General features: G+C 45.4%; 3 protein-coding genes across 8 annotated transcripts; 2 read left to right on the top strand and 1 right to left on the bottom strand.

The window, feature by feature from the left end:
• Positions 1–1,781: 1,781 nt before the first annotated feature.
• LOC4332690 (magnesium-chelatase subunit ChlH, chloroplastic-like) lies at positions 1,782–9,200 on the top strand. 3 transcript variants are annotated; one of them, NR_184543.1, is made up of 5 exons: positions 1,782–3,479; positions 3,583–3,665; positions 4,476–6,278; positions 7,508–8,788; positions 8,955–9,200. NR_184543.1 is itself a non-coding variant. In NM_001417629.1 (4 exons), the coding sequence occupies exons 1-4, from the start codon at positions 2,057–2,059 to the stop codon at positions 8,360–8,362; spliced, it is 4,164 nt and encodes a 1,387-aa protein (NP_001404558.1). In that variant the 5' UTR covers positions 1,782–2,056; the 3' UTR covers positions 8,363–8,507. The 3 variants fall into 3 exon arrangements, 1 of the variants encoding a protein (NP_001404558.1); NR_184542.1 differs by having other exon boundaries at positions 7,508–8,666; positions 8,955–9,142; NM_001417629.1 differs by lacking the exon at positions 8,955–9,200 and having other exon boundaries at positions 7,508–8,507.
• A 5,446-nt stretch (positions 9,201–14,646) lies between these two features.
• LOC4332692 (probable ADP-ribosylation factor GTPase-activating protein AGD14) lies at positions 14,647–20,032 on the top strand. Of its 4 annotated transcripts, none has more exons than XM_015776931.3 (14): positions 14,647–14,988; positions 15,127–15,188; positions 15,514–15,601; positions 15,683–15,744; positions 15,975–16,071; positions 16,317–16,709; positions 16,797–17,336; positions 17,581–17,691; positions 17,827–17,910; positions 18,015–18,119; positions 18,205–18,282; positions 19,071–19,197; positions 19,305–19,350; positions 19,434–20,032. In XM_015776931.3, exons 1-14 carry the CDS (start codon positions 14,884–14,886, stop codon positions 19,477–19,479), a joined length of 1,944 nt encoding a protein of 647 aa, XP_015632417.1. In that variant the 5' UTR covers positions 14,647–14,883; the 3' UTR covers positions 19,480–20,032. The 4 variants fall into 4 exon arrangements, with proteins under 4 accessions (XP_015632417.1, XP_015632418.1, XP_015632419.1 ...); XM_015776932.3 differs by having other exon boundaries at positions 16,317–16,706; XM_015776933.3 differs by lacking the exon at positions 18,015–18,119 and having other exon boundaries at positions 17,827–17,967.
• Positions 20,033–20,329: 297 nt separating this feature from the next.
• LOC9271856 (chaperone protein dnaJ 20, chloroplastic) lies at positions 20,330–21,192 on the bottom strand. Its single transcript, XM_015776934.3, has one exon. It carries the CDS (start codon positions 21,050–21,052, stop codon positions 20,555–20,557), a length of 498 nt encoding a protein of 165 aa, XP_015632420.1. The 5' UTR covers positions 21,053–21,192; the 3' UTR covers positions 20,330–20,554.
• Positions 21,193–21,397: the final 205 nt, after the last annotated feature.

The following is a 21,397-nucleotide window of genomic DNA, read 5'->3' on the forward strand; positions in this document are numbered from 1 at the left end:
AGTGCAAGTAACGAAAGAGCAGATAAAACAATCATGAACTGAAATGTTACAGGGTATACGGTTGTACATTTAGGACTGTAGTTGGTCAGACAAGGAAGAACACAGGGAGGAGATCAGGACACAGGGAAGAAAGGATCAGATATTTGCAGCGTTTGTTATATAGTTATCGTTGGTTAGGACAACTTTCTTCGCATAGTGTTTTGTCATTCGATGAGAAATTACAGTTTTACAGCGTTCCAGATAATCTGCCTTGGAACAAGGTTCAGTATACCCTTCGTATATAGAAATCATCAAACCAAAGTTCCTGTTGCACACGGTACTAGCACCGGCATTGCACGGAGCAGTATTTTTGGTTGCATCTGCTACTGCTAGTTCTTTCAGTATCCGAGTAGTTACTTCTCTCCTCTCATAGTCTCATTAGACGAGGGAAACGTGATTTACACATACTCACAAACACATGAAAAATAAAAATGATTGACGACGTTGGATCTAGCATCACATGAAAAATAAAAAAAATATTTTTTCTTTGATGGGAATTCTATACGATTAGCATGCAAACAGCCAAACAGTAACTTACACATTGTTAGGGCCTCTTTGATTTGAAGAAAAAACATAGAATTTTTAGAGGATTTGAACCATATAGAAAAATTTCCTATGAAACCCTTTAAAATAAAAGATTGAATCCTATCATATCCTTTAAAATTCCTATGGAATGGACAATCCTATAGGAATTTTGAAGGAAATTTAGCAAGAGCTCCAACCTCTTGAAAACATTCCTTTGAGTCTATCTCTCTCATCCGATTCCTGCGTTTTTCCTGCGGTTCAATCAAACGGTCATTACTGTGTTTTTTCTGCGTTTTGCAATCCTCTGTTTTGCATTTATATTTCTGTCAGAATCCTACGTTTTTCCTATTCCTCCATTTTTTCATTCCTAATATTCAAATGACCCTTAATTCACCCGGCAATCAATCGGATTAGAAAAAAAACAAGCAAAATAAAGAGAACCGTCATAGAGCAGTCCGCAACGCCGCAATGCTCGCCCGTACGCCGCTCCGCCTGCCCATGCCGCTACACGCCGCTGCGCCTGCCCATGCCGCTCCATCGCCCCAACCGCACGCCCGCCGTATGACGAGTCGGATCCGGCGGTGCCGAGCTCGTAGCCGCTGGATCCGGCGTTTTGCGAGGGCCAAAGAGCAGCGAGAGAGAGAGTTGGAAGGCGGTGGTCGTCGGTGAGGAAGAGTAGCGGCGACCGGCGTGGAAAGTGGAGGCGGCGGCCGACGACGAGAAGAGGAGTGGAGGCAATCCATCCCTCATCCCCAAGCCCTCCCTTCAGGCCGGACCTTCGTCCCCATCGTCCCGGTGATGTGAAGGGAGGGGAAAGCAGCAACCGTCGTTGCGCAACGGCGGCGACGACGGCGACGACGCTCGTGAGGCACCGACCGAGCGAGCAAATGAGGAGTGGGAAGGTGACGGGATGCTCGACCCCCTCTCGTCACGCTGCACCCACTGGAGGGCGCGGGTGCGAGCCAGGTTCGGTGCAGGTAACGTAACCCAAACACGCCCTTATCCGCGCGCCTCATCGCCTCGCCAAGACGCCAACCAAACACACACCCCTTATCCGCGCCCCGCCCGCCCAGGAAATCCCGCGCGGCCAATCACAGCACGCCCGCCCGTGATCGCGAGATCCGACGCCCCACCCGTGATCGCGATCCCACTCCCCTCCACCCGCGCGGGTACCCCCCCACGTCGCCTACTCGCCTCGTCTCCCCGTCATCGCCAACGTGTCGCGGCTTTCCGCCACCAAATCGATACGGAACCCGGCGCGCATCCGGTCCTCTCGTCGAGGCGAGAGGAACCTATACATTCGCCACACTCCCCTGCTTCGCTTGCTTGCCCTCCTCTTGCGTAGGGAAAAGGAAGAACACAAGAGCAAGCGAGAGCCCAGAAATCCTATCCTCGACTGGAGGTTTTTGTGTATTGTATAGTGGTAGATTTTTTTACTGACTTGGGAGTTGTGTGATAGTGTGGGTTGCGTTCTTTTTTTAGTGTGTAAACGATGTCGTCTTTAGTGTCGACGCCGTTCACGACGGCAACCGGGGTGCAGAAGAAGCTGGGGGCGCCCGTGCCGCTCCACTCGTTCTTGCTGAGCCGGCGGCAGCCAGCGGCGGGCGCGGGGAGGGGACGCGCGGCGGCGGCGGCGATACGGTGCGCGGTGGCCGGGAACGGGCTGTTCACGCAGACCAAGCCGGAGGTGCGGCGCGTGGTGCCGCCCGAGGGCGACGCGTCGCGGCGCGGGGTGCCGCGGGTGAAGGTGGTGTACGTCGTGCTGGAGGCGCAGTACCAGTCGTCGGTGACGGCGGCGGTGCGGGAGCTCAACGCCGACCCGCGCCGCGCGGCGGGGTTCGAGGTGGTGGGCTACCTCGTGGAGGAGCTCCGGGACGAGGAGACGTACAAGACCTTCTGCGCCGACCTCGCCGACGCCAATGTGTTCATCGGCTCGCTCATCTTCGTGGAGGAGCTCGCGCTCAAGGTGAAGGATGCCGTCGAGAAGGAGCGCGACCGGATGGACGCCGTGCTCGTCTTCCCGTCGATGCCGGAGGTCATGCGCCTCAACAAGCTCGGCTCCTTCAGCATGTCCCAGCTCGGCCAGTCCAAGAGCCCATTCTTCCAGCTCTTCAAGCGCAAGAAGAACTCCGGTGGCTTCGCCGATAGCATGCTCAAGCTGGTGCGCACGCTGCCCAAGGTGCTCAAGTACTTGCCCTCCGACAAGGCGCAGGACGCCCGGCTGTACATCCTCAGCCTCCAGTTCTGGCTCGGAGGCTCGCCGGACAACCTCCAGAATTTCCTCAAGATGATCGCCGTCTCCTACGTGCCGGCGCTCAAGGGCGCCGACATCAAGTACGACGACCCCGTCCTCTTCCTCGACGCTGGTATCTGGCACCCGCTGGCGCCCACCATGTACGACGACGTCAAGGAGTACCTCAACTGGTACGGCACCCGCCGCGACACCAACGACAAGCTCAAGGACCCCAACGCGCCGGTGATCGGCCTCGTTTTGCAGAGGAGCCACATTGTCACCGGAGACGACGGTCACTACGTCGCCGTGATCATGGAGCTGGAGGCCAAGGGTGCCAAGGTCATACCGATCTTCGCCGGCGGGCTGGACTTCTCGGGACCCACGCAGCGGTACCTCGTCGACCCGATCACCGGAAAGCCGTTCGTGAACGCGGTGGTGTCGCTCACCGGGTTCGCGCTCGTCGGAGGGCCAGCGAGGCAGGACCATCCCAAGGCGATCGCCGCGCTGCAGAAGCTCGACGTGCCGTACATCGTGGCACTGCCGCTCGTGTTCCAGACGACAGAGGAGTGGCTGAACAGCACATTGGGCCTGCACCCGATTCAGGTGGCGCTGCAGGTTGCGCTCCCGGAGCTTGACGGTGGCATGGAGCCCATTGTGTTCGCCGGCCGTGACCCCAGAACAGGCAAGGACATTTCCAGATTCCTTTTGGTCTCACTCACCTACTTCGCAGGTAATCCTGTACTTGTAGCTGAGCCTGAAACTGTTTTTTCCTCTGTTTGATGCAGGGAAGTCACATGCGTTGCACAAGAGGGTGGAGCAGCTCTGCACTAGAGCAATCAGATGGGCAGAGCTGAAGAGGAAAACTAAGGTACGCAATTCCACACAGTTCCTGTATAAATTGTAGTACCCGTATAGAATTGCATTGTTTCTGCCTGAGAGCAAAGGCAACCACAAACGTCACATCTGGATAGTTCTGAATTCACTTTCATATCTTCTTGAGGTTTTTGAGGGATTTAAGATTGCATGCTAAACAAACATATTAGCTTAACAACTTCACTGTCATGCTCAAAACTGGTATTGCACATGCGCCATTCATCCCATGAAGAGCTCTTGTACATTTGATGCCGCAATCCTGATGTGAAAATTCCAGTAATGCATACCATCACATGATATTAAGTTCAATGAAAAGCCACGTGTTATGCAATCATTAGCTGCCAACTGAAAGTTATCCTTCAAATGAAACAATACATCATGTGAGAACAAAAGGCTCAATACTTAAGGTGCATAAAGTATGTTCAACTGAGAACTAGAACTACTCGTATAATCGATCAATCAACTCTTCCATCCTCTGAAGAACTCATGTACATAACGGTGCCACAAGCTTGCCACATAATCCCTGTGATGCATACCTTAACATGAAGCTCAGTGATGAATATATTGTAGCATTACATATATGCTAAAACTGCCTACTGACTGAAGTTTCAAATCATGAAACAATACAATCATTCGTAAACATAAAGTCAAAAGTTTATGTGTATGATCCCATAATCCAATTATGTTATCTAGTTTGCAGTTTCGTGAAAAGTTCCTAAGTTGAAATACTCATTCCAAGTATTGTATGGTGACTAGGTTTGCAAAGCACACAGAAACAATAACCTTATTTGTTTGTCTGCTGCAGGAGGAGAAGAAACTGGCAATCACTGTTTTCAGCTTCCCACCAGACAAAGGCAATGTTGGCACAGCAGCATACCTGAATGTTTTCAACTCCATCTACTCCGTCCTCCAAGATCTGAAGAAGGATGGCTACAATGTTGAGGGTCTTCCAGACACAGCTGAGGCCCTCATCGAGGAGGTTATTCATGATAAGGAGGCCCAATTCAATAGCCCCAACCTCAATGTTGCTTACCGCATGAACGTGCGGGAGTACCAGTCACTCACTTCCTATGCCTCCTTGCTGGAGGAGAACTGGGGCAAGCCACCTGGGAACCTTAATTCTGATGGTGAAAACCTCCTTGTCTATGGGAAACAGTACGGCAATGTATTCATTGGAGTTCAGCCCACTTTTGGCTATGAAGGAGATCCGATGCGGCTTCTGTTCTCAAAATCTGCTAGCCCTCACCATGGCTTTGCAGCATACTACACCTTTGTTGAGAAGATCTTCCAGGCTGATGCTGTTCTTCACTTTGGTACCCATGGGTCTCTTGAGTTCATGCCAGGGAAGCAGGTTGGGATGAGTGATGCATGCTATCCTGACAGTCTCATTGGCAACATCCCCAATATCTACTACTATGCAGCAAACAATCCATCAGAAGCAACTGTTGCCAAGCGCAGAAGCTATGCAAACACCATAAGCTACCTGACACCACCAGCTGAAAATGCTGGTCTCTACAAGGGGCTCAAGCAGCTTTCAGAGCTCATCTCTTCTTACCAATCTCTCAAGGACACAGGACGTGGTCCGCAGATTGTGAGCTCAATCATTAGCACTGCAAAACAGTGTAATCTTGACAAGGATGTTCCCTTGCCTGAGGAAGGTGTGGAGCTTCCACCAAATGAGCGTGACCTTATTGTTGGAAAGGTGTATGCCAAGATCATGGAAATAGAATCACGCCTCCTACCATGCGGTCTGCATGTGATAGGTGAGCCACCAAGTGCCATCGAGGCTGTGGCCACCTTGGTGAACATAGCTTCCCTTGATCGCCCAGAGGATGAAATATACTCACTGCCTAACATACTTGCTCAGACAGTGGGCAGGAACATTGAAGATGTGTACAGAGGAAGTGACAAGGGAATACTGGCGGATGTTGAACTGTTGAGGCAGATAACAGAAGCTTCACGTGGTGCCATCACTACCTTTGTTGAGAGGACTACAAACAACAAAGGGCAAGTTGTTGATGTTACAAACAAACTTAGTACCATGCTTGGTTTTGGTTTATCAGAACCATGGGTACAACACTTGTCCAAGACCAAGTTCATCAGAGCAGACAGAGAGAAATTGAGAACCTTGTTTACTTTCTTGGGAGAATGCTTGAAGCTAATTGTGGCAGATAATGAGCTGGGAAGCTTGAAACTTGCCCTCGAGGGAAGCTATGTTGAACCTGGCCCTGGTGGTGATCCAATCCGTAACCCGAAGGTTCTCCCGACAGGGAAGAACATCCATGCTCTTGACCCTCAGGCAATCCCAACTACAGCTGCCTTGAAGAGCGCCAAAATTATTGTAGACCGTCTGCTGGAGCGGCAAAAGGTTGACAATGGTGGCAAGTATCCTGAGACAATTGCACTTGTCTTGTGGGGCACCGATAACATCAAGACCTATGGTGAGTCATTGGCCCAGGTGCTGTGGATGATTGGTGTGCGCCCGGTTGCTGACACCTTTGGCCGTGTCAACCGTGTGGAACCTGTCAGCCTTGAGGAGCTTGGACGTCCCAGGATTGACGTTGTTATCAACTGCTCGGGTGTCTTCAGAGATCTTTTCATCAACCAGGTATGAATTCTGCCCCAGCCTTACATATGTAGAACTAGCATGGTGGCTATAATAGCATATGTGTTTTCTCATTATATTATTAAAATATATTACAATGACAACATAATTTTAAATTTTGCAATAACTTTACGAAACTACTAATGTGTAATATTCATATTGTATTTTATATACGTGTTAGTTATTAATTATTTTTAATATCAAATTTTAGTTACTTGTAAATTATATATATTCCTATATGGACTCTAGACTCGTCTTTTAATATATTTTTTTCAATTCTGAATTTTTATTATTTCTAATTGTATTTCTACGTGGACTCTAAACTCATCTTTCAATATTCTTTATTTTTTAATTTTAAATTTCAGTTACTTCTAAACTGTATTCCTATATTGACTTTAAACTCTTCTTCCCATGTTTTTCTTAATTTCGAATTTTAGTTATTTGTAAATTGTATTTTTATACGGACTCTAAACACTACTTTTCATTTTTATTATGTTTATTCCGAATTTTAGTTAGTTTTAAATTCCTATATGGACTCTATACTCTACTTCTAATATTACTTATTTTTAATTCCGAATTTTTATTATTTCCTAATTGTATTTCTATATTGACTCTATATTCTACTTCTAATATTCCTTATTTTTAATTCTGAATTTCAGTTATTTCCTAATTGTATTTCTACATGGACTCTAGTCTCCTCTTCTAATATTCCTTATTTTTTTAATTCCGAATTTCAGCTATTTCCTAATTGTATTTCTATATGGACTCTAGTCTCCTCTTCTAATATTCCTTATTTTTTTAATTCCGAATTTCAGCTATTTCTAAATTGTTTTCTATATGGACTCTAGTCTCCTCTTCTAATATTCCTTATTTTTTTAATTCCGAATTTCAGCTATTTCTAAATTGTATTTCTATATGGACTCTAGTCTCTTGTTCTAATATTCCTTATTTTTAATTCCGAATTTCAGCTATTTCCTAATTGTATTTCTATATGGACTCTAGTCTCCTCTTTTAATATTCCTTATTTTTCAATTCCGAATTTCAGCTATTTCTAAATTGTATTTCTATATGGACTCTGTTTTTTTTTTCTCCGATTAATGTGAGAATTTCTAGACCATGAGAGCGAACGTGGAGGCTTCTTTTTCTATTCCTTTAATAATATAATAGATTTTGTGCATATATAAGGAAAAATCATTGCTGAAATAATGTACTTATGGAACACACTGATGCAGATGAATCTACTGGACCGGGCAGTGAAGATGGTTGCCGAACTGGATGAGCCAGAAGAGATGAACTACGTGCGTAAGCATGCACAAGAGCAGGCACGGGAACTTGGCGTTTCATTAAGAGAGGCGGCAACAAGGGTGTTCTCAAATGCATCAGGCTCTTACTCATCGAATGTGAACTTGGCAGTGGAGAATGCATCATGGACTGATGAGAAGCAGCTCCAGGACATGTACCTGAGTCGCAAGTCTTTTGCATTTGATTGTGATGCTCCAGGGGCAGGCATGCGAGAGCAACGCAAGACATTTGAGCTTGCTCTAGCAACAGCAGATGCCACATTCCAGAACCTAGACTCATCAGAGATTTCACTAACAGATGTGAGCCACTACTTTGACTCAGACCCGACAAAGCTGGTGCAAGGACTGCGCAAGGATGGGCGGGCACCTTCCTCATACATAGCAGATACAACCACAGCAAATGCACAGGTGAGGACATTGTCAGAGACAGTGCGCCTTGATGCAAGGACAAAGCTACTGAACCCTAAGTGGTACGAGGGGATGATGAAAAGTGGCTACGAGGGAGTTAGAGAGATTGAGAAGCGGCTGACAAATACTGTTGGATGGAGTGCAACATCTGGACAGGTTGACAACTGGGTTTATGAGGAGGCAAATGCCACATTTATTGAAGATGAGGCTATGAGGAAGAGGCTCATGGACACCAACCCCAATTCATTCAGGAAGCTAGTTCAGACCTTCCTAGAAGCCAGTGGCAGAGGCTACTGGGAGACATCAGAGGAAAACTTGGAAAAGCTCAGGGAGCTCTACTCTGAGGTTGAAGACAAGATTGAAGGAATTGACCGGTAAATTTATTTGATCTATCAGATCCTGCATTCAACCAAGGAGGAGAAATCCTTCTGTCTCACTGAATCTAGAGTTGAGACTTGTACACTTTGTATAATTTATAAAAAGTTGTAACATGACATACACGAGGATACCGTGTTTTAACAAAGAGGGTGGCTGTGAATGAAAATGGAGCATGGGTAGAAGTACTTGAATGAATGAAAATGGCGTTCCCCAACTTCACCGATGTCGCCGGCGCCGTCGTGCTCCTCTTCCTCGCCGACTCGTCGCCAGCGCCGTCCCCGCCTCCACCTCCTCCCACTGTTAGGTACTACTTCCGCGCAACACTCCCGTTTCTCCATTAGGTGTTCGGCGCGACGAGTCGGCAACGGAGACGGCCATCCGGGCGGCCGTCGGCGACAATGCTGGGACCAGCAAGGCCCTGCGCTTGTGAGTACCACACCGCCTCCAATTCCAATTTGAAGCGGTTTTGGAATGGTTGTTCATGTTAATTTCAATATGAAGCGGTTTTGAAATGGTTTGTCATGTTAATTCCAATTTGAAGCGGTTTTGAAATGGTTGCCATGTTGCTAAATTGTTTGTGTGGAATCTGCAGGTTGCTGAAGCATGGGGGGTGCTTGAGGTGTAATGACACTGGTGGCCGCAGTGATCCGTATGTTTACATGGTATGTGAAACTTATGCTAACTGTTTGAATTGAGACGGGAATACCAAATTCGATGCATGTTCTGTGTTGTTGAATGATGGTGGCTCATTGTATTGTATCTTAAGAGATATTCAGAATGGAGTAGTATTACCCTTTTATAGTGTGCAAATTTTTTGAATCGAGATAGTGAACTTAGTAATTTCCAGTGGCCCAGTTGGACATACAGATTTGAAGCAGTGCTTAAACCTGACCTAAGTTTGCATTAGTGCTCACTGATCACTCTTTAGTTCTATTTATTGTGTTGCGAGCTCTGCACAGGGAAAGTTCACAGCAACAGTGGCTGTTAGGAACTTGGGAACCTGACGGCCATTGCACAGGCATACACCACAAAATGATGTCTGAAATTTGTGAATGATGTCTGTAATTTCTACTACCTGTTTGTCTTAATTACTGTTTAATATTGCCTTCTTGCATATAAGAAGTATAGCCATAGGAGAAATCATAGTTCCCATGTTAGAAAGAGCGTGCATAGATATTTGTAAAGATAGGTTACTGGATAGAAATATAGACAAACAATCGTACACTCAGGGATTTTATGTCATCACGTTTTAATGCTTTATATTAATGTATGTCGAACTGGAACCCTCAAAGTATAATGAGTTCCATTTTCAGACACTTCTTTTGCAGTGAAATGTTATCTGAACTTCTCTGTGGGAATGAAATCTGTTTGTTGAATTGGAATTATGGGGATCTTTTTTTTGAAACTGAATTATTGGATAATTTGAATAGTCCCTTTAGTCAGCCTTTGGTCCTGATGAACAAATTTGTAATGAAGTCCACTCCATTTATTTCCCCTTGTATTGCGGAAGCTAATGAAGCTACCAATCTCCACATTGGTTATTTTTCACATTTAATTATAGCTACTAACGTGCTAAGATGAGCATACGCTAGAGTGAGCTTTGTTCTGAATTCTGACAGTGGAAGGCTGGAAGCCTTTGAGGCTTTGATAATTAGTCTGCATACTTTAGTTCCTCTTCTTTCTGGAGAGCATGTTCTTGAACCAGAACGCTTGAGTCCTTGGGGGTAACTCTTTAACGTCTTATAGACTATAGTCCACAACTCCACATAGACGATACCGAAACGGGATGTGTACCCGAGCCTCCACTCGAAGTTGTCGAGCAGTGACCAAGCAAAGTATCCAATCACTTTGGCACCATCGTCTATCACCTTCTTGAGCTCAGTTATGTAATCTCTGTAATATCTGATTCTTGCAGTATCATGCTCACCCTGGGTGATATTGAAGTTGCCAGGTTGGTCCATTCCTGCAAGAGCATAACATTGATCATAAAGTAACCCTTGTTTAATACTACTTTTCATTGTCAACAAGATTATTATTAGGAGAAACAGGGATAATTCTAATAGAATTGCCGAATTAGTAACATTTTCAGAAAGGATCATCATAGGGTTTCCATATGTTTCCTTTACATAGGTCACAGCCTTGTTGATTCCCCATGGCACAATGTAAAGCCAGTAGGAGTTTTCCTGTGTGAATTCAATTAATTCAACTATTGAAGTGCGATGGTTTAGCTTGAAATTCAACTTGTCCTAACTGTTTAACGTACTACTGTACAATACATTGACTGCCACTTACTTGAGCTCCAATGGGCACGCCATTTCGTTCATCTGGAGAAGACAGGTGAGTGCATGAGCAACTGATCCAGTTAACAGGTGAGTAGTACAACATACTGAATTATGTATCAGAAATTCAGAATTATCGGGGTGGAATCTTTGGAACTCACAGACAAACCCAACATGCCAATCATCCTGATAACTGACCGGCGTCAGGTTCCATGGCCCGGGATCCTTCATGTAGAAAGAGGTGTAGTGGTTGATGCCAACACAATCTATGGATGGAGTCCTTCACCATCCTGGACTCCTCATCACTGATGATCGGCATCCTTCCTCATCACTGAAGCGTGTGTTTGGTTTGGGGACAAAGTGGGATGGGTTAGACCTATCCCAGTTTTTTAGGATGGGATGGTTCCAGTTGTCTGTTTGGTTTGTGGTAAGGGATGGTTATAGTTTTTTGTTTGGTAGAAGGGATTGAGGTGGGATGGGATGGAGAACTTTCACGGACCGTTAGGGCCGTCTGGCTCCCAGCGGCTAGCTCGCAGACGAGCGGCGGCGGTCGTTCACGGAGGCGGAGGAGGTTGCAGACGAGGCGGCGGCCGGACGCGGAGGCGCGCACGGCGGCGGTCGCGGACGAGGCGGCGGTTGCGCACGGAGGCGGAGGCGGTCGCGGAGGCGAGGCGAGGCCCGGACGAGCGGCGGCGGTCGGTCGCGGAGGCGGAGGCGGAGGCGGTTGAGGACGAGGCGGCTGCCGGACGCGGAGGTGGCGGCGGTCGCGGAATAGGCGGCAGCCGCGCACGGAGGCGGAGGCGAGGAGAGGCGCGGACGAGCGGCGGCAGTCGGCCGCGGAGGCGGAGGCGGTCGCGGACGAGGCGGCGGCCGGACGAGGAGGCGGCGGCGGTCTCGGATGAGGCGGAGGCCGCGCACGGAGGCGGAGGTGAGGAGAGGCGCGGACGAGCGGCGGCAGTCGGTCGTGGAGGCGGAGGCGGTTGCAGACGAGGCGGCGGCCGGTCGCGGAGACGGAGGCGGTCGCGGACGAAGCGGCGGCTGGTCCTGGAGGCGGCGGCGGTCACGGGGGCAAGGCGGCGGCGGGCGCGGATGAGGCGGCGTCGGTCGCAGACGAGTTCGTCCGGCTCTTTTTCCCGGATCGATTGGTCCCGGATCTGAGAGGAATATTCCTCTCCTAGGACCAATCCATCCCACCCACCCCTCAACCAAACACCCCTAAAAGTGGGTTCGTCCCATCCCATCTCATCTCATTCCAGCAACCAAACACTACCGAAGATCGGCATCCTGCCCTTGACGATTCCGGGCTTCGTGTACGGGTACCGACTATGGATAATGGGGTCAAGGAACCTTTAAGGATCATAAAGTCAGTTTTTAGATCCAAAAGAAGGTAATTTCAGACTTTCAGTTGGTGCCTGCACCAGCTAGTCTTCGGTAATGACCTTACAGGACACAACATGTTAAGACTAGCACCATTTTTAGTTTCCTGGAAGAGGAATCAGGCTAATGGCTCGTTCGAAACACTAGAACTTTACAGGATTTTCACGGAAATTTAGTTTAGTTTTCAGAGGCCCCATCGTTTGGCTTTTTTTCCTAATAAGCCAAAACGGCTTATTAGGGAATAAAAATGAATTTGTAGGTAAAACTTATATATATATATATATATATATATATATATATATATATATATATATATATATATATATATATATATATATATGTGTGTGTGTGTGTGTGTTCTTAGTGACTTAAAAGCCAATACTGAAAAAAAAATTACGTTGAAAATATCTCAAAATCAATCTCAAAATTAAGTTTGAAAATTTAAAATTTGGCTTTTTTTGGGCTTATTAGGCCGTTCGATGGGAGCCCAGGTTTTTTTAGTTCCCCCGTTTCGGAATTGAGAAGAATCGTTCTTAAAGGAATTTGATGCGCAGAAAATGAGACTACCTGATAGCAGGTAAAAAGTTTTGTCACTATAGTGTTACCAATATGCATTAGCCACTGAGAACGCCTTTTTTTTGTCCTTTTTGTTTTTCACCTTTTATACTTTGTTAATTTCTACCTCTTTATTACAATTTTTACCAAAATAAAAATGATTCACCGAGGAGTGACCACGCGGTCCTCCGCAACCTCTTTGAAATGTGTGATTATTATACCTTCCTACTTAAATTAATATTGGTGGTTGCGGACGGTATTTGTAGCTGGAGTGGCAGTTCAAACAATCAAACCCAACAGCAAACGGCGTCTCTCTCCCATGTGTGTGTGCCTAGCCGGTGACCACACACTCCTACCCAACAGGCGGAGGCTACCGGCATCGGTAGAGCTGCTCAACAACCTAATCTTTGGCCAAATCTCGTGCCCACCAGCGTTCTCCAGCGGAGTAGCCAAGCCAAGCCAACCGGGCATGGTTGGCTTGGCAAAGCGAGATGTTAAGGCACATGTTATCCGTGTCGCTTAATTCAAGCGGCAAAAGCGTTAAAGCGAGATCCACCCTTGGGACAAGGGGAATATGGGATTAAGCTCTCTGTCTGTACTCTGTTTGCTTGGGTCCGTTTCCTCGGTATCTTCGCTAATGACCTTATTACTACTACATGATCTAATGTTAGGGCATTCCCAACCCAAGACACTAACATAGTTTCCATAAACTCCACATCATCAACAAACTAGTACTAGATACTACTCTTCCAATACAAACACTACTATTATATACTTAAATTTAATACTACTTATCTCACATAATGTCTTGGATGTTGTGTAGAAACCATGTCTCATGCAAGATATTGTTTACTTCTCTTTCCTCATTTATTCACTTTCCATAAACTCCACATCAGATACTACTCTTCCAATGCAAACACTACTATTCCATACTTAAATTTAATGCTACTTATCTCACATAATGTCTTGGATGTTGTGTAGAAACCATGTCTCATGCAAGATATTGTTTACTTCTCTTTCCTCATTTATTCACTTTCCATAAACTCCACATCAGATACTACTCTTCCAATGCAAACACTACTATTCCATACTTAAATTTAATGCTACTTATCTCACATAATGTCTTGGATGTTGTGTAGAAACCATGTCTCATGCAAGATATTGTTTACTTCTCTTTCCTCATTTATTCACTTGTCACATCATTTTTCAATCTAGGTGGCAGCTTATTTAATGCTATGGACACCATCCTAGTCATTGAGTTGGGAATGCCCTTAAGGCTAGCACCGTTTTTAGTTTCCTGGAAGAGGAATCAGGCTAAGAGCAAGTATAATAGCTAGCTATAAACCTACTATAAACTTAGATGGAGGAGAGATATAACAAAAAATCAAGGATGTTGGCTCTCATGCAAGAGCTAGATTAACACAAGCTCCTAGGTAAATACATTAAATGCATAGGTGAGAAATAGAGAGAAGAAGAAAGTTGTAGCCAACCTTATAACTAATCTATTATATATGTTGGCTTTAAAATGGGCTAATAGTAAGAAGTAAGCTCTACTATTATCCTTGCTCTAATGGCTTACTCAAAACGCTAAAACTTTAGAGGGTTTTCACGGAATTTTGTTTAACTTTTTTTAAAAAAATCCTTCCGTTTCGAAATTGAGAGGAGTACTTAGAGCAACTTTAGTATTCTAAATTATCTATAGTCAATTTAATAGCCAATTTATACAATAGCTATCTATAAATATATACTGTATAATTAATGTCTGGTCCTCACCTGTAATACACACGCGTATCTTAAAGTCCGTGTTGCAACTGGTTATAAATTTGTAGCCCATACTGTTATAGTTCGTGCTGTAACTGGTTATAAATCTGTAGCCCGTACTTTTATTTTTGCTCTTTTATTGTTTTAAATTATATTTATAGCTTGGCTTATAGTTTGCTATTATCCTGCTCTTAACGAGATGTGCGGGCGGATTAGCGATAGGCTGTCTGGCTAAACGTGGTTTTTAAAAATTAAAGAAGCCGTTGCAATTCCACGCTATTACTACTAGTCATTTCCACACCCGTTATTCCCAACCGCATCGCGTCGCGTCGCCGGCTCAAGCAAACGCACCGGCGCCTCTCGCCGTCGCCGTCGCCGCCATCTACCAGCGCCTTCTTCTCCGGCGCATCCGTTTCACGCCCTCTCACTTCCTCGCCGGTTTCCACGGAGGAGGGAGCGATCCAATCCTCCGAGGAGGCGGCGGCGGCTGCGGGATCGCGGGATTCGTCGTTCGATCTGTGTGGCTGCGGGTGCGGGGGGGAGTGGTCGATGGCGGCGGCGGCGTCCAGGAAGGAGGAGGAGAGGAACGAGCGGGTCGTGAGGGGGCTCCTCAAGCTGCCGCCCAACCGCAGATGCATCAACTGCAACGGCCTCGTAAGGATTTTTCCCTTCCGCCACACTCGCAGCTGCTCGCCGATCTCCTCTCGTGTGTGTGCTTCTGATCCGGAGTGATTTGTTTTTTTTTCCTTGTTGTACTGAACCCTCTCCGTGTGTGCTGGAACTCTGATCCAGGGGCCGCAGTACGTGTGCACGAGCTTCTGGACATTCGTCTGCATCTCCTGCAGCGGCATCCAGTGAGTGCTGGGCTCTCGCCTCTGTTAATTTTGGACTAATTTTGTGTAGTGTATTGCATCCATGTGCCAGCGGACATAGTATTCGTAGTTATTTTCTAGTTCATGCTTGTCGATGCGACGAGAGTTCAGTTGACCTGTTCATCAGTTCAGTTTATTTATTTCAGTCTTGTGGGATTAGCGTGCTTAGCATACATAGCATTTCATTTATTATTGTAGTGAAAATTTTTACCGTGTCAGAGGCTCAGAGTCGTCAAGTTCTGGTCTCCTTGTGAAGGAGCTTTATATGTTCTCTTCTGTTATTCTGACACATTCATGGAATTTTTAGCCGTGAGTTCACGCACCGTGTGAAGTCAGTATCTATGTCGACGTTCACCACGCAAGAGGTCGAGGCCCTCCAGAACGGTGGGAATCAAGTAAGGCGATCCATTGGGTTGGTTTGAGCTTGGAAATCCCCCTTTTGGTTCATGTCATGACTCTTAAACTGAATGACGCAGAGAGCCAGAGAATCGTTCTTAAAGGAATTTGATGCTCAGAAAATGAGGCTACCTGATAGCAGGTAAAAAGCTTTGTCACTATAGTGTTACCAGTATGGCGTTAGCCACTGAGAACACCTCCATTTTGTTGTCCTTTTTGTTTTTCACCTTTTATGCTTTGTTAATCGCTACTTCTTTATTATTTCAAGGGCATCCTTCTATCCTTCTCTTTTAAAGTTACCAATACATACTTTGTCTTGTGAATACATATATAGTGGGCACAGTACATGCTTACGCTAAACTATTTTTGCAGCAATGTCGACAGTCTTAGGGAATTCATAAAAGCTGTTTATGTGGAGAGAAGGTATGCTGGTGGAAGGTTTTCTGAAAGGCCTCCAAGAGATAAACAGGTATGTTTAGCTTAATTTACAACATCTAGTTAGTCTGCATGAGAACTGTTCTTTACCTGTCCATTTGTTATCACAAAGCTTTTGAATTTCTGCTTCAGTATGCGTAGATGACAATGAATACTTTCATAGAAGTTCATTCATGTTTTTTTTCCTGTGATTCTTTGGAAATTTTAAGTTTTCATTTTCTCAACGTATATTCTGCCAAAATGCTTCTCTCTTAACTAATTCATGTTCCATCAATGCAGAATCAAAAGAACAATGAACAAGAGCATAGAAGGGCTAGTTCGTACCATTCATTTTCTCAGAGCCCACCTTATGATTACCAATACGAAGAAAGACGCAATGGCAAGCAATCCGTGATGCTAACTAGGAAACCTGGTTCAGATAGGGGGCATGATGGGAAGATGTCTGGATTTGCTTACAGTCCACAGAGCCTGCATGAGAGGATGTCAGAAGACCGATTTGCCAATGAGAATTCTGGACCAAGAATTTCTGACTGCTCAGGGTCAAGCATCAGTAATACATTTAGAACGACACCACACTCACCGAATTTCCTTGATAAAGGGTGTTCCAGCCCCTCTATGCAACAAAATCAATCAAACATACAGGCTTCTAGTGGAATCACTCAATCTGAGGTGGTAAATATTCCACTCTAAACAAATAATTGGTTTTCCTTTCTTTTCATACCAAACAAGACATGTATTAATTTTGATTGCTTTCTGCAGAGAACTATATCAACAGGAAACATAGATTCGTCATCTACAAAATCAAGCAAATCAAGCTTAGCTGATATGTTTTTTGAATCTGATATTGCTCATAGAACTCAGCAAACGAAGGATTGCATTACTCCAAGTTTCACAGCTTTCTCTGATGTTGCCAACATTGCACAGAAAGATCTCCTTAATGAGCCTGTTGCGCAGCAACAACCTGTAACTGGTTTGGATCAACCAGTAGATTTTTTTGCTAGCATGCCTCCGGCAACTCCATCCACTGATAGAATGCTCACAGCAGCTCCATCAATGGACAATGCTGGGTGGGCTACATTTGACACACCACCAGAAGAAAAGCAACCTGGAGTGATTGGGCTTTCTGGCATTTCCGTAATGGATAAACATGCTTTGAGTGGTGATTTGTTTTCGTTTGAACCAAATAATGATCAACCAACGTGGCTCCAGAGCTCAAAGACATCAAAAAATAATGCTTCTGTGACTGATCAGTCTGATGTACCTTGTAAATATACATCCTCTGATGCAAGTAATTCTCAGGTGAGGAATATTTGCATTGCTCTAGAAAAAACTTTTTTCATATGCTCTCATGTTAGGACATACATGCAACAAAATGCAGTCCATTCTTCAAAAAAATGGTCATTGTGTTTTTGCATGTATCATTTGCAAATGCACGAGAATTATTTTTTCATTTTTTAAAAAAAAAAATCTGATTGTGCCACACTACTATGATATTCCACTTTTGCATTTAAACTTATAAATAGTATTTTTCACATTTCTTCAGGCTTGGAGTGCTTTTGAGGCCAAAAGTGTTAGCACCCAACAAGCCTCGCCAGATCTTTCACTAATGAGTTCTATAGAACCTAAAGAACCAATTGATGAAAATAAATTGCAGGTGAGTAAATTATGAAACTTGTGAATAAGCAAGTTATTTCCTGTTGCTGCAATGCTATTCTGGTATTTGACCTATCCTGTTAAGTGTCAACCGTTTCCCCAGAACTTAGTAGTGTCCCTTGTTGTGTTTTTGCAGCTCTGGCATTCATTCGATGATGCAAGTGAGACTATGACTCTCAATCTGTCCAATGCTCAGCTGCAAACTAATGAGCACAAGAATGTTGATAACAATTCCCTAACAACAAGCAATCCATTTACTTGCTCCATAACGTCAAAGGTACCCCTTTGCTCCATAACAACCTAATATATTTTTCCGTCATGTAGGAATCTCGTGGTAATGATTCCCAAGAAATTTTCATGGGTGGATTAGCTCCTAGCGAACCCTTTGCTCCATTCCCTGAGCCATCACTGTTTGCTACTACTTCCGTGGTAATTTAGATATTTAGCATATCTGTACACTTCTGCTGTTCCTTGAAGTGATTCTGGATCTGGAATATAATGCCACCGTTTACAGGGAGAAGCCTCTGTACAGCAGATGCCGTTGAATCCATTTGATCTTCCATTTGATGCTGACTCGGATTCTCCAGATATGGTATGCTATTCTTTTTTGCACATAGTAGCCAATAGGATCCAAAAATGGCAAACCAGTCAAACCACCGAGTCCTGTTTTTTGGCACCCCAGAAATCATATTGGCAACTTTAAATATTTAAATATGTAAAGGGAAAAATGACATTTAAAATGGAAGAGATAGAAACTGGAAGCAAACACCCGTGGCTTGGTTCATTTGCAATTTCCACTATGTTACAGAGTTATTTCTTCATTCCCTGCTTTCAATGCATTTGAGTATCAAGCATTTTATGGATGGTACTGTTGACATGATTGGAAGCTGTTAATATCGTTTTGTGCTACTGTCACTTACCTATCTACGGTGAATACTGTGGACTGAATATATGTTTAGAATTTGACGATGTGGAATAGACGTATTGATGATGAAACAGTAGATAACCCTTTCATAATTCTCATGGAGACGGACATGGCACCCACATGATCCAATATAGATGCAAAATACAGTTTCCAGAGTAGCATTTGTTGTGGATTGGCTAGGGTAAGGATCCGAAGACCAGGAGATAGGGCACTGGCCCTCTCCCTGCTGAGCTAAAAGAGGCTTTGAGGCTTTGATTTTTATATTTTGGGACAGAGGAAGTACTTATTTTCATACTGAAAACCGTGTAATCTGATTCTTTAATAATAAATGAATAATTATTGATTTACCTAGAGTCAGCATAACACATTCTTCAAAATGGACAGTCTGTTGTATGTAGTGCTGGTCAGCATGGCATTTTGCCCATCAGTTATCTGAACAGCACTCCATTTTGCAGTTTATGGATGTGACAGCGTTGCAAGCGGTTTTGCCTAATGCTGACCTATCAACTTCTTTCGTTGATGGTTTGCCGGAAACATGGTTCTCCAACAATGCGTCCGCTTATGTTCCACCGGGGTCACATGGTAAGCTTAACTCTGAGTCTCTGGCAACCATCTATCTACCTTCGCATAGCTTGTTCCTGCAAACATATAGAGCTTGTGGGAGGTTTTAACGGCCCATGCATCTTCAGGTGGACCTCCATGCCTTGTCGAGCAAATCCCCAACTCTGCACTCAGGTAAGCTGCTTTGACCTGCTTCTGTCCAATATGGCATCACTTGCTATTCATCCATACGCTGAAATCAGCCTTGTTTATTTCAGGAACATAACATTGAGCGCTGTATCAACTGGAAATCCTTTTGCATAGAAAATGGCCTCAGCCTTCAGTTTACAAACTAGAAAAGCTAAAGGCTCGGTAAAATCCTTTTCCAAAAAGCAGCTCACCAGTCACCACCAAATTACCAATTGGTGTGTGATTCCGTCCTTTGGTTAGTGAAACTATGCATATGTACAAACAAGGAGGAACATCGTGAAGGGGACTGTGCGGAGAAATTTTGCACACATATGGTACAAACCAAGGAGGAACATCATGAAGGGGACTATACGGATAGGATAGGATGCGACTCGTTGGTTGTGGCAAATGACAAGCTCGGATGTGGGAAATGGTAGACTTTCTCACAAATCTTATCAACAACTGAAAATCAGTTTTAGTGTATTTTCTTTAGGCAAATGTGTACGGATACCATTGCTCCTTGGAGCTATAGTGCAGCATGTTAGCTGCGGAGTTCACTGGAAAGATTTTTTTTTTTTTGTGGAAGTGATTATTTAGATTCCTCGGTATATGGATCAGTCCCAGAATCCTATTTTCAGTTTTTTTTTGGACTAAACTAACATTATAGATTGTCTTCATTTCCACAATAGATCTGAGAATTCGTTTTTTTTAACAAAAATCTAAGAAGGATTCACTCCAAACTTCATAATTTCTGAGTTGTACTCATTTTTTTATTACTGCACAATTCTCTTTGTTTATTTCTGATGTTCTAGAGCTGAGGTGAATGTGACGCTTCCCATTATTTGAAGGCTGCCATATGACGGTACACAACTTCTCTAATCTTTACTTTGCTTCTCTAGAATGCGTGAAAACTGGTCAATTAACCACCGTTTTCTTTAAGTAAATGTCATTATCTGTTTTCCTCTTAAGTTCTTTTAGAAAGATCTTTTCCTCCCAAAAAGTAGGTATCAGAATTCAAAATGTTTGAAATTTGTACATTCTTCTATACTACTACCATGTACCACCTATAGATCATATCCTAATACTCCGTATGGTATATACACATCCCAAGGAAGGCTACAGAAGAGGAAAAAAAAAGTGAAAGAAAAAGAGAAAACTCAACACAAATTCAAAATTCAAAAAAGCCACTGCGAATTCTGCGATTCTCGGCTCAGGACGGAGACGGCTGACGGTGGCGCATCCTGCTCCCCCACGTCTCCCGCGACGCGGCCCGCCACTGGAGCCCGGCGAGCTGCGCCTCCCAGTCGGCGAACCCGGCCCGCCGCGCCGCCTGGGCCCCGGCGCCGGCGCCGCAGCAGCGGAGCTGGATGTCGTAGCCGCGCCTCCGCTCCGGGTCGGAGAGCACCTCGTACGCCTCGCGCGCCAGCATGAAGCGCTCGGCTCCCCCCGGGCACGCGTCCGGGTGCCACCGCCGCGCCGCGCGCCTGTACGCCGCCTTGATCTCCTCGGCGCCCGCGGTCTCCTCCACCGCCAGCACCTCGTACATCGTCGCCGCCCGCCTCTCCGGCGCCACGGTCGAGGCCGAGGCCGACACCCTCACTCTCGCCCGCGGCGCCGCCACCCCACGCCCCCGCCGCTGGGACCAGCTGCTCGCCGCCCCGCCGACAAGGTACCCCACGCCGACGGGCCTCGCGCACACCGAGCTCATCTCCGATCTCTCTCTCCGCCGCCAGGTGACTGAGGGCAACGTGCAGGTTGCGAGTAATAAAACCAAAATCAAATCTACACGCCTTGATCTGATTGGGCAAATGGATCGCGGGGTGATAGCTGTTTGTTCTTGTTGATTGCGGCAAAACCGCTGCAAGGATGTGGGGTTTATATAGCGCGGCGAGCGAGTGACGGAAGCTGGGTGCCAAGGTCGTCTCGCTTCTCTGGAAGACGCGGAGCAGCGGGAAAGATAAGCGCGAAAGGCGTCATCGCCCACGGGAAGCGCCTATCCCATTCTGCCTGACTTGGACAACTCTTTTAGGCTTTTTATTGTTTTCTATTTTAT

Source organism: Oryza sativa, chromosome 3 (assembly GCF_034140825.1).
Source record: "Oryza sativa Japonica Group chromosome 3, ASM3414082v1".
NCBI lineage: Eukaryota > Viridiplantae > Streptophyta > Magnoliopsida > Poales > Poaceae > Oryza > Oryza sativa.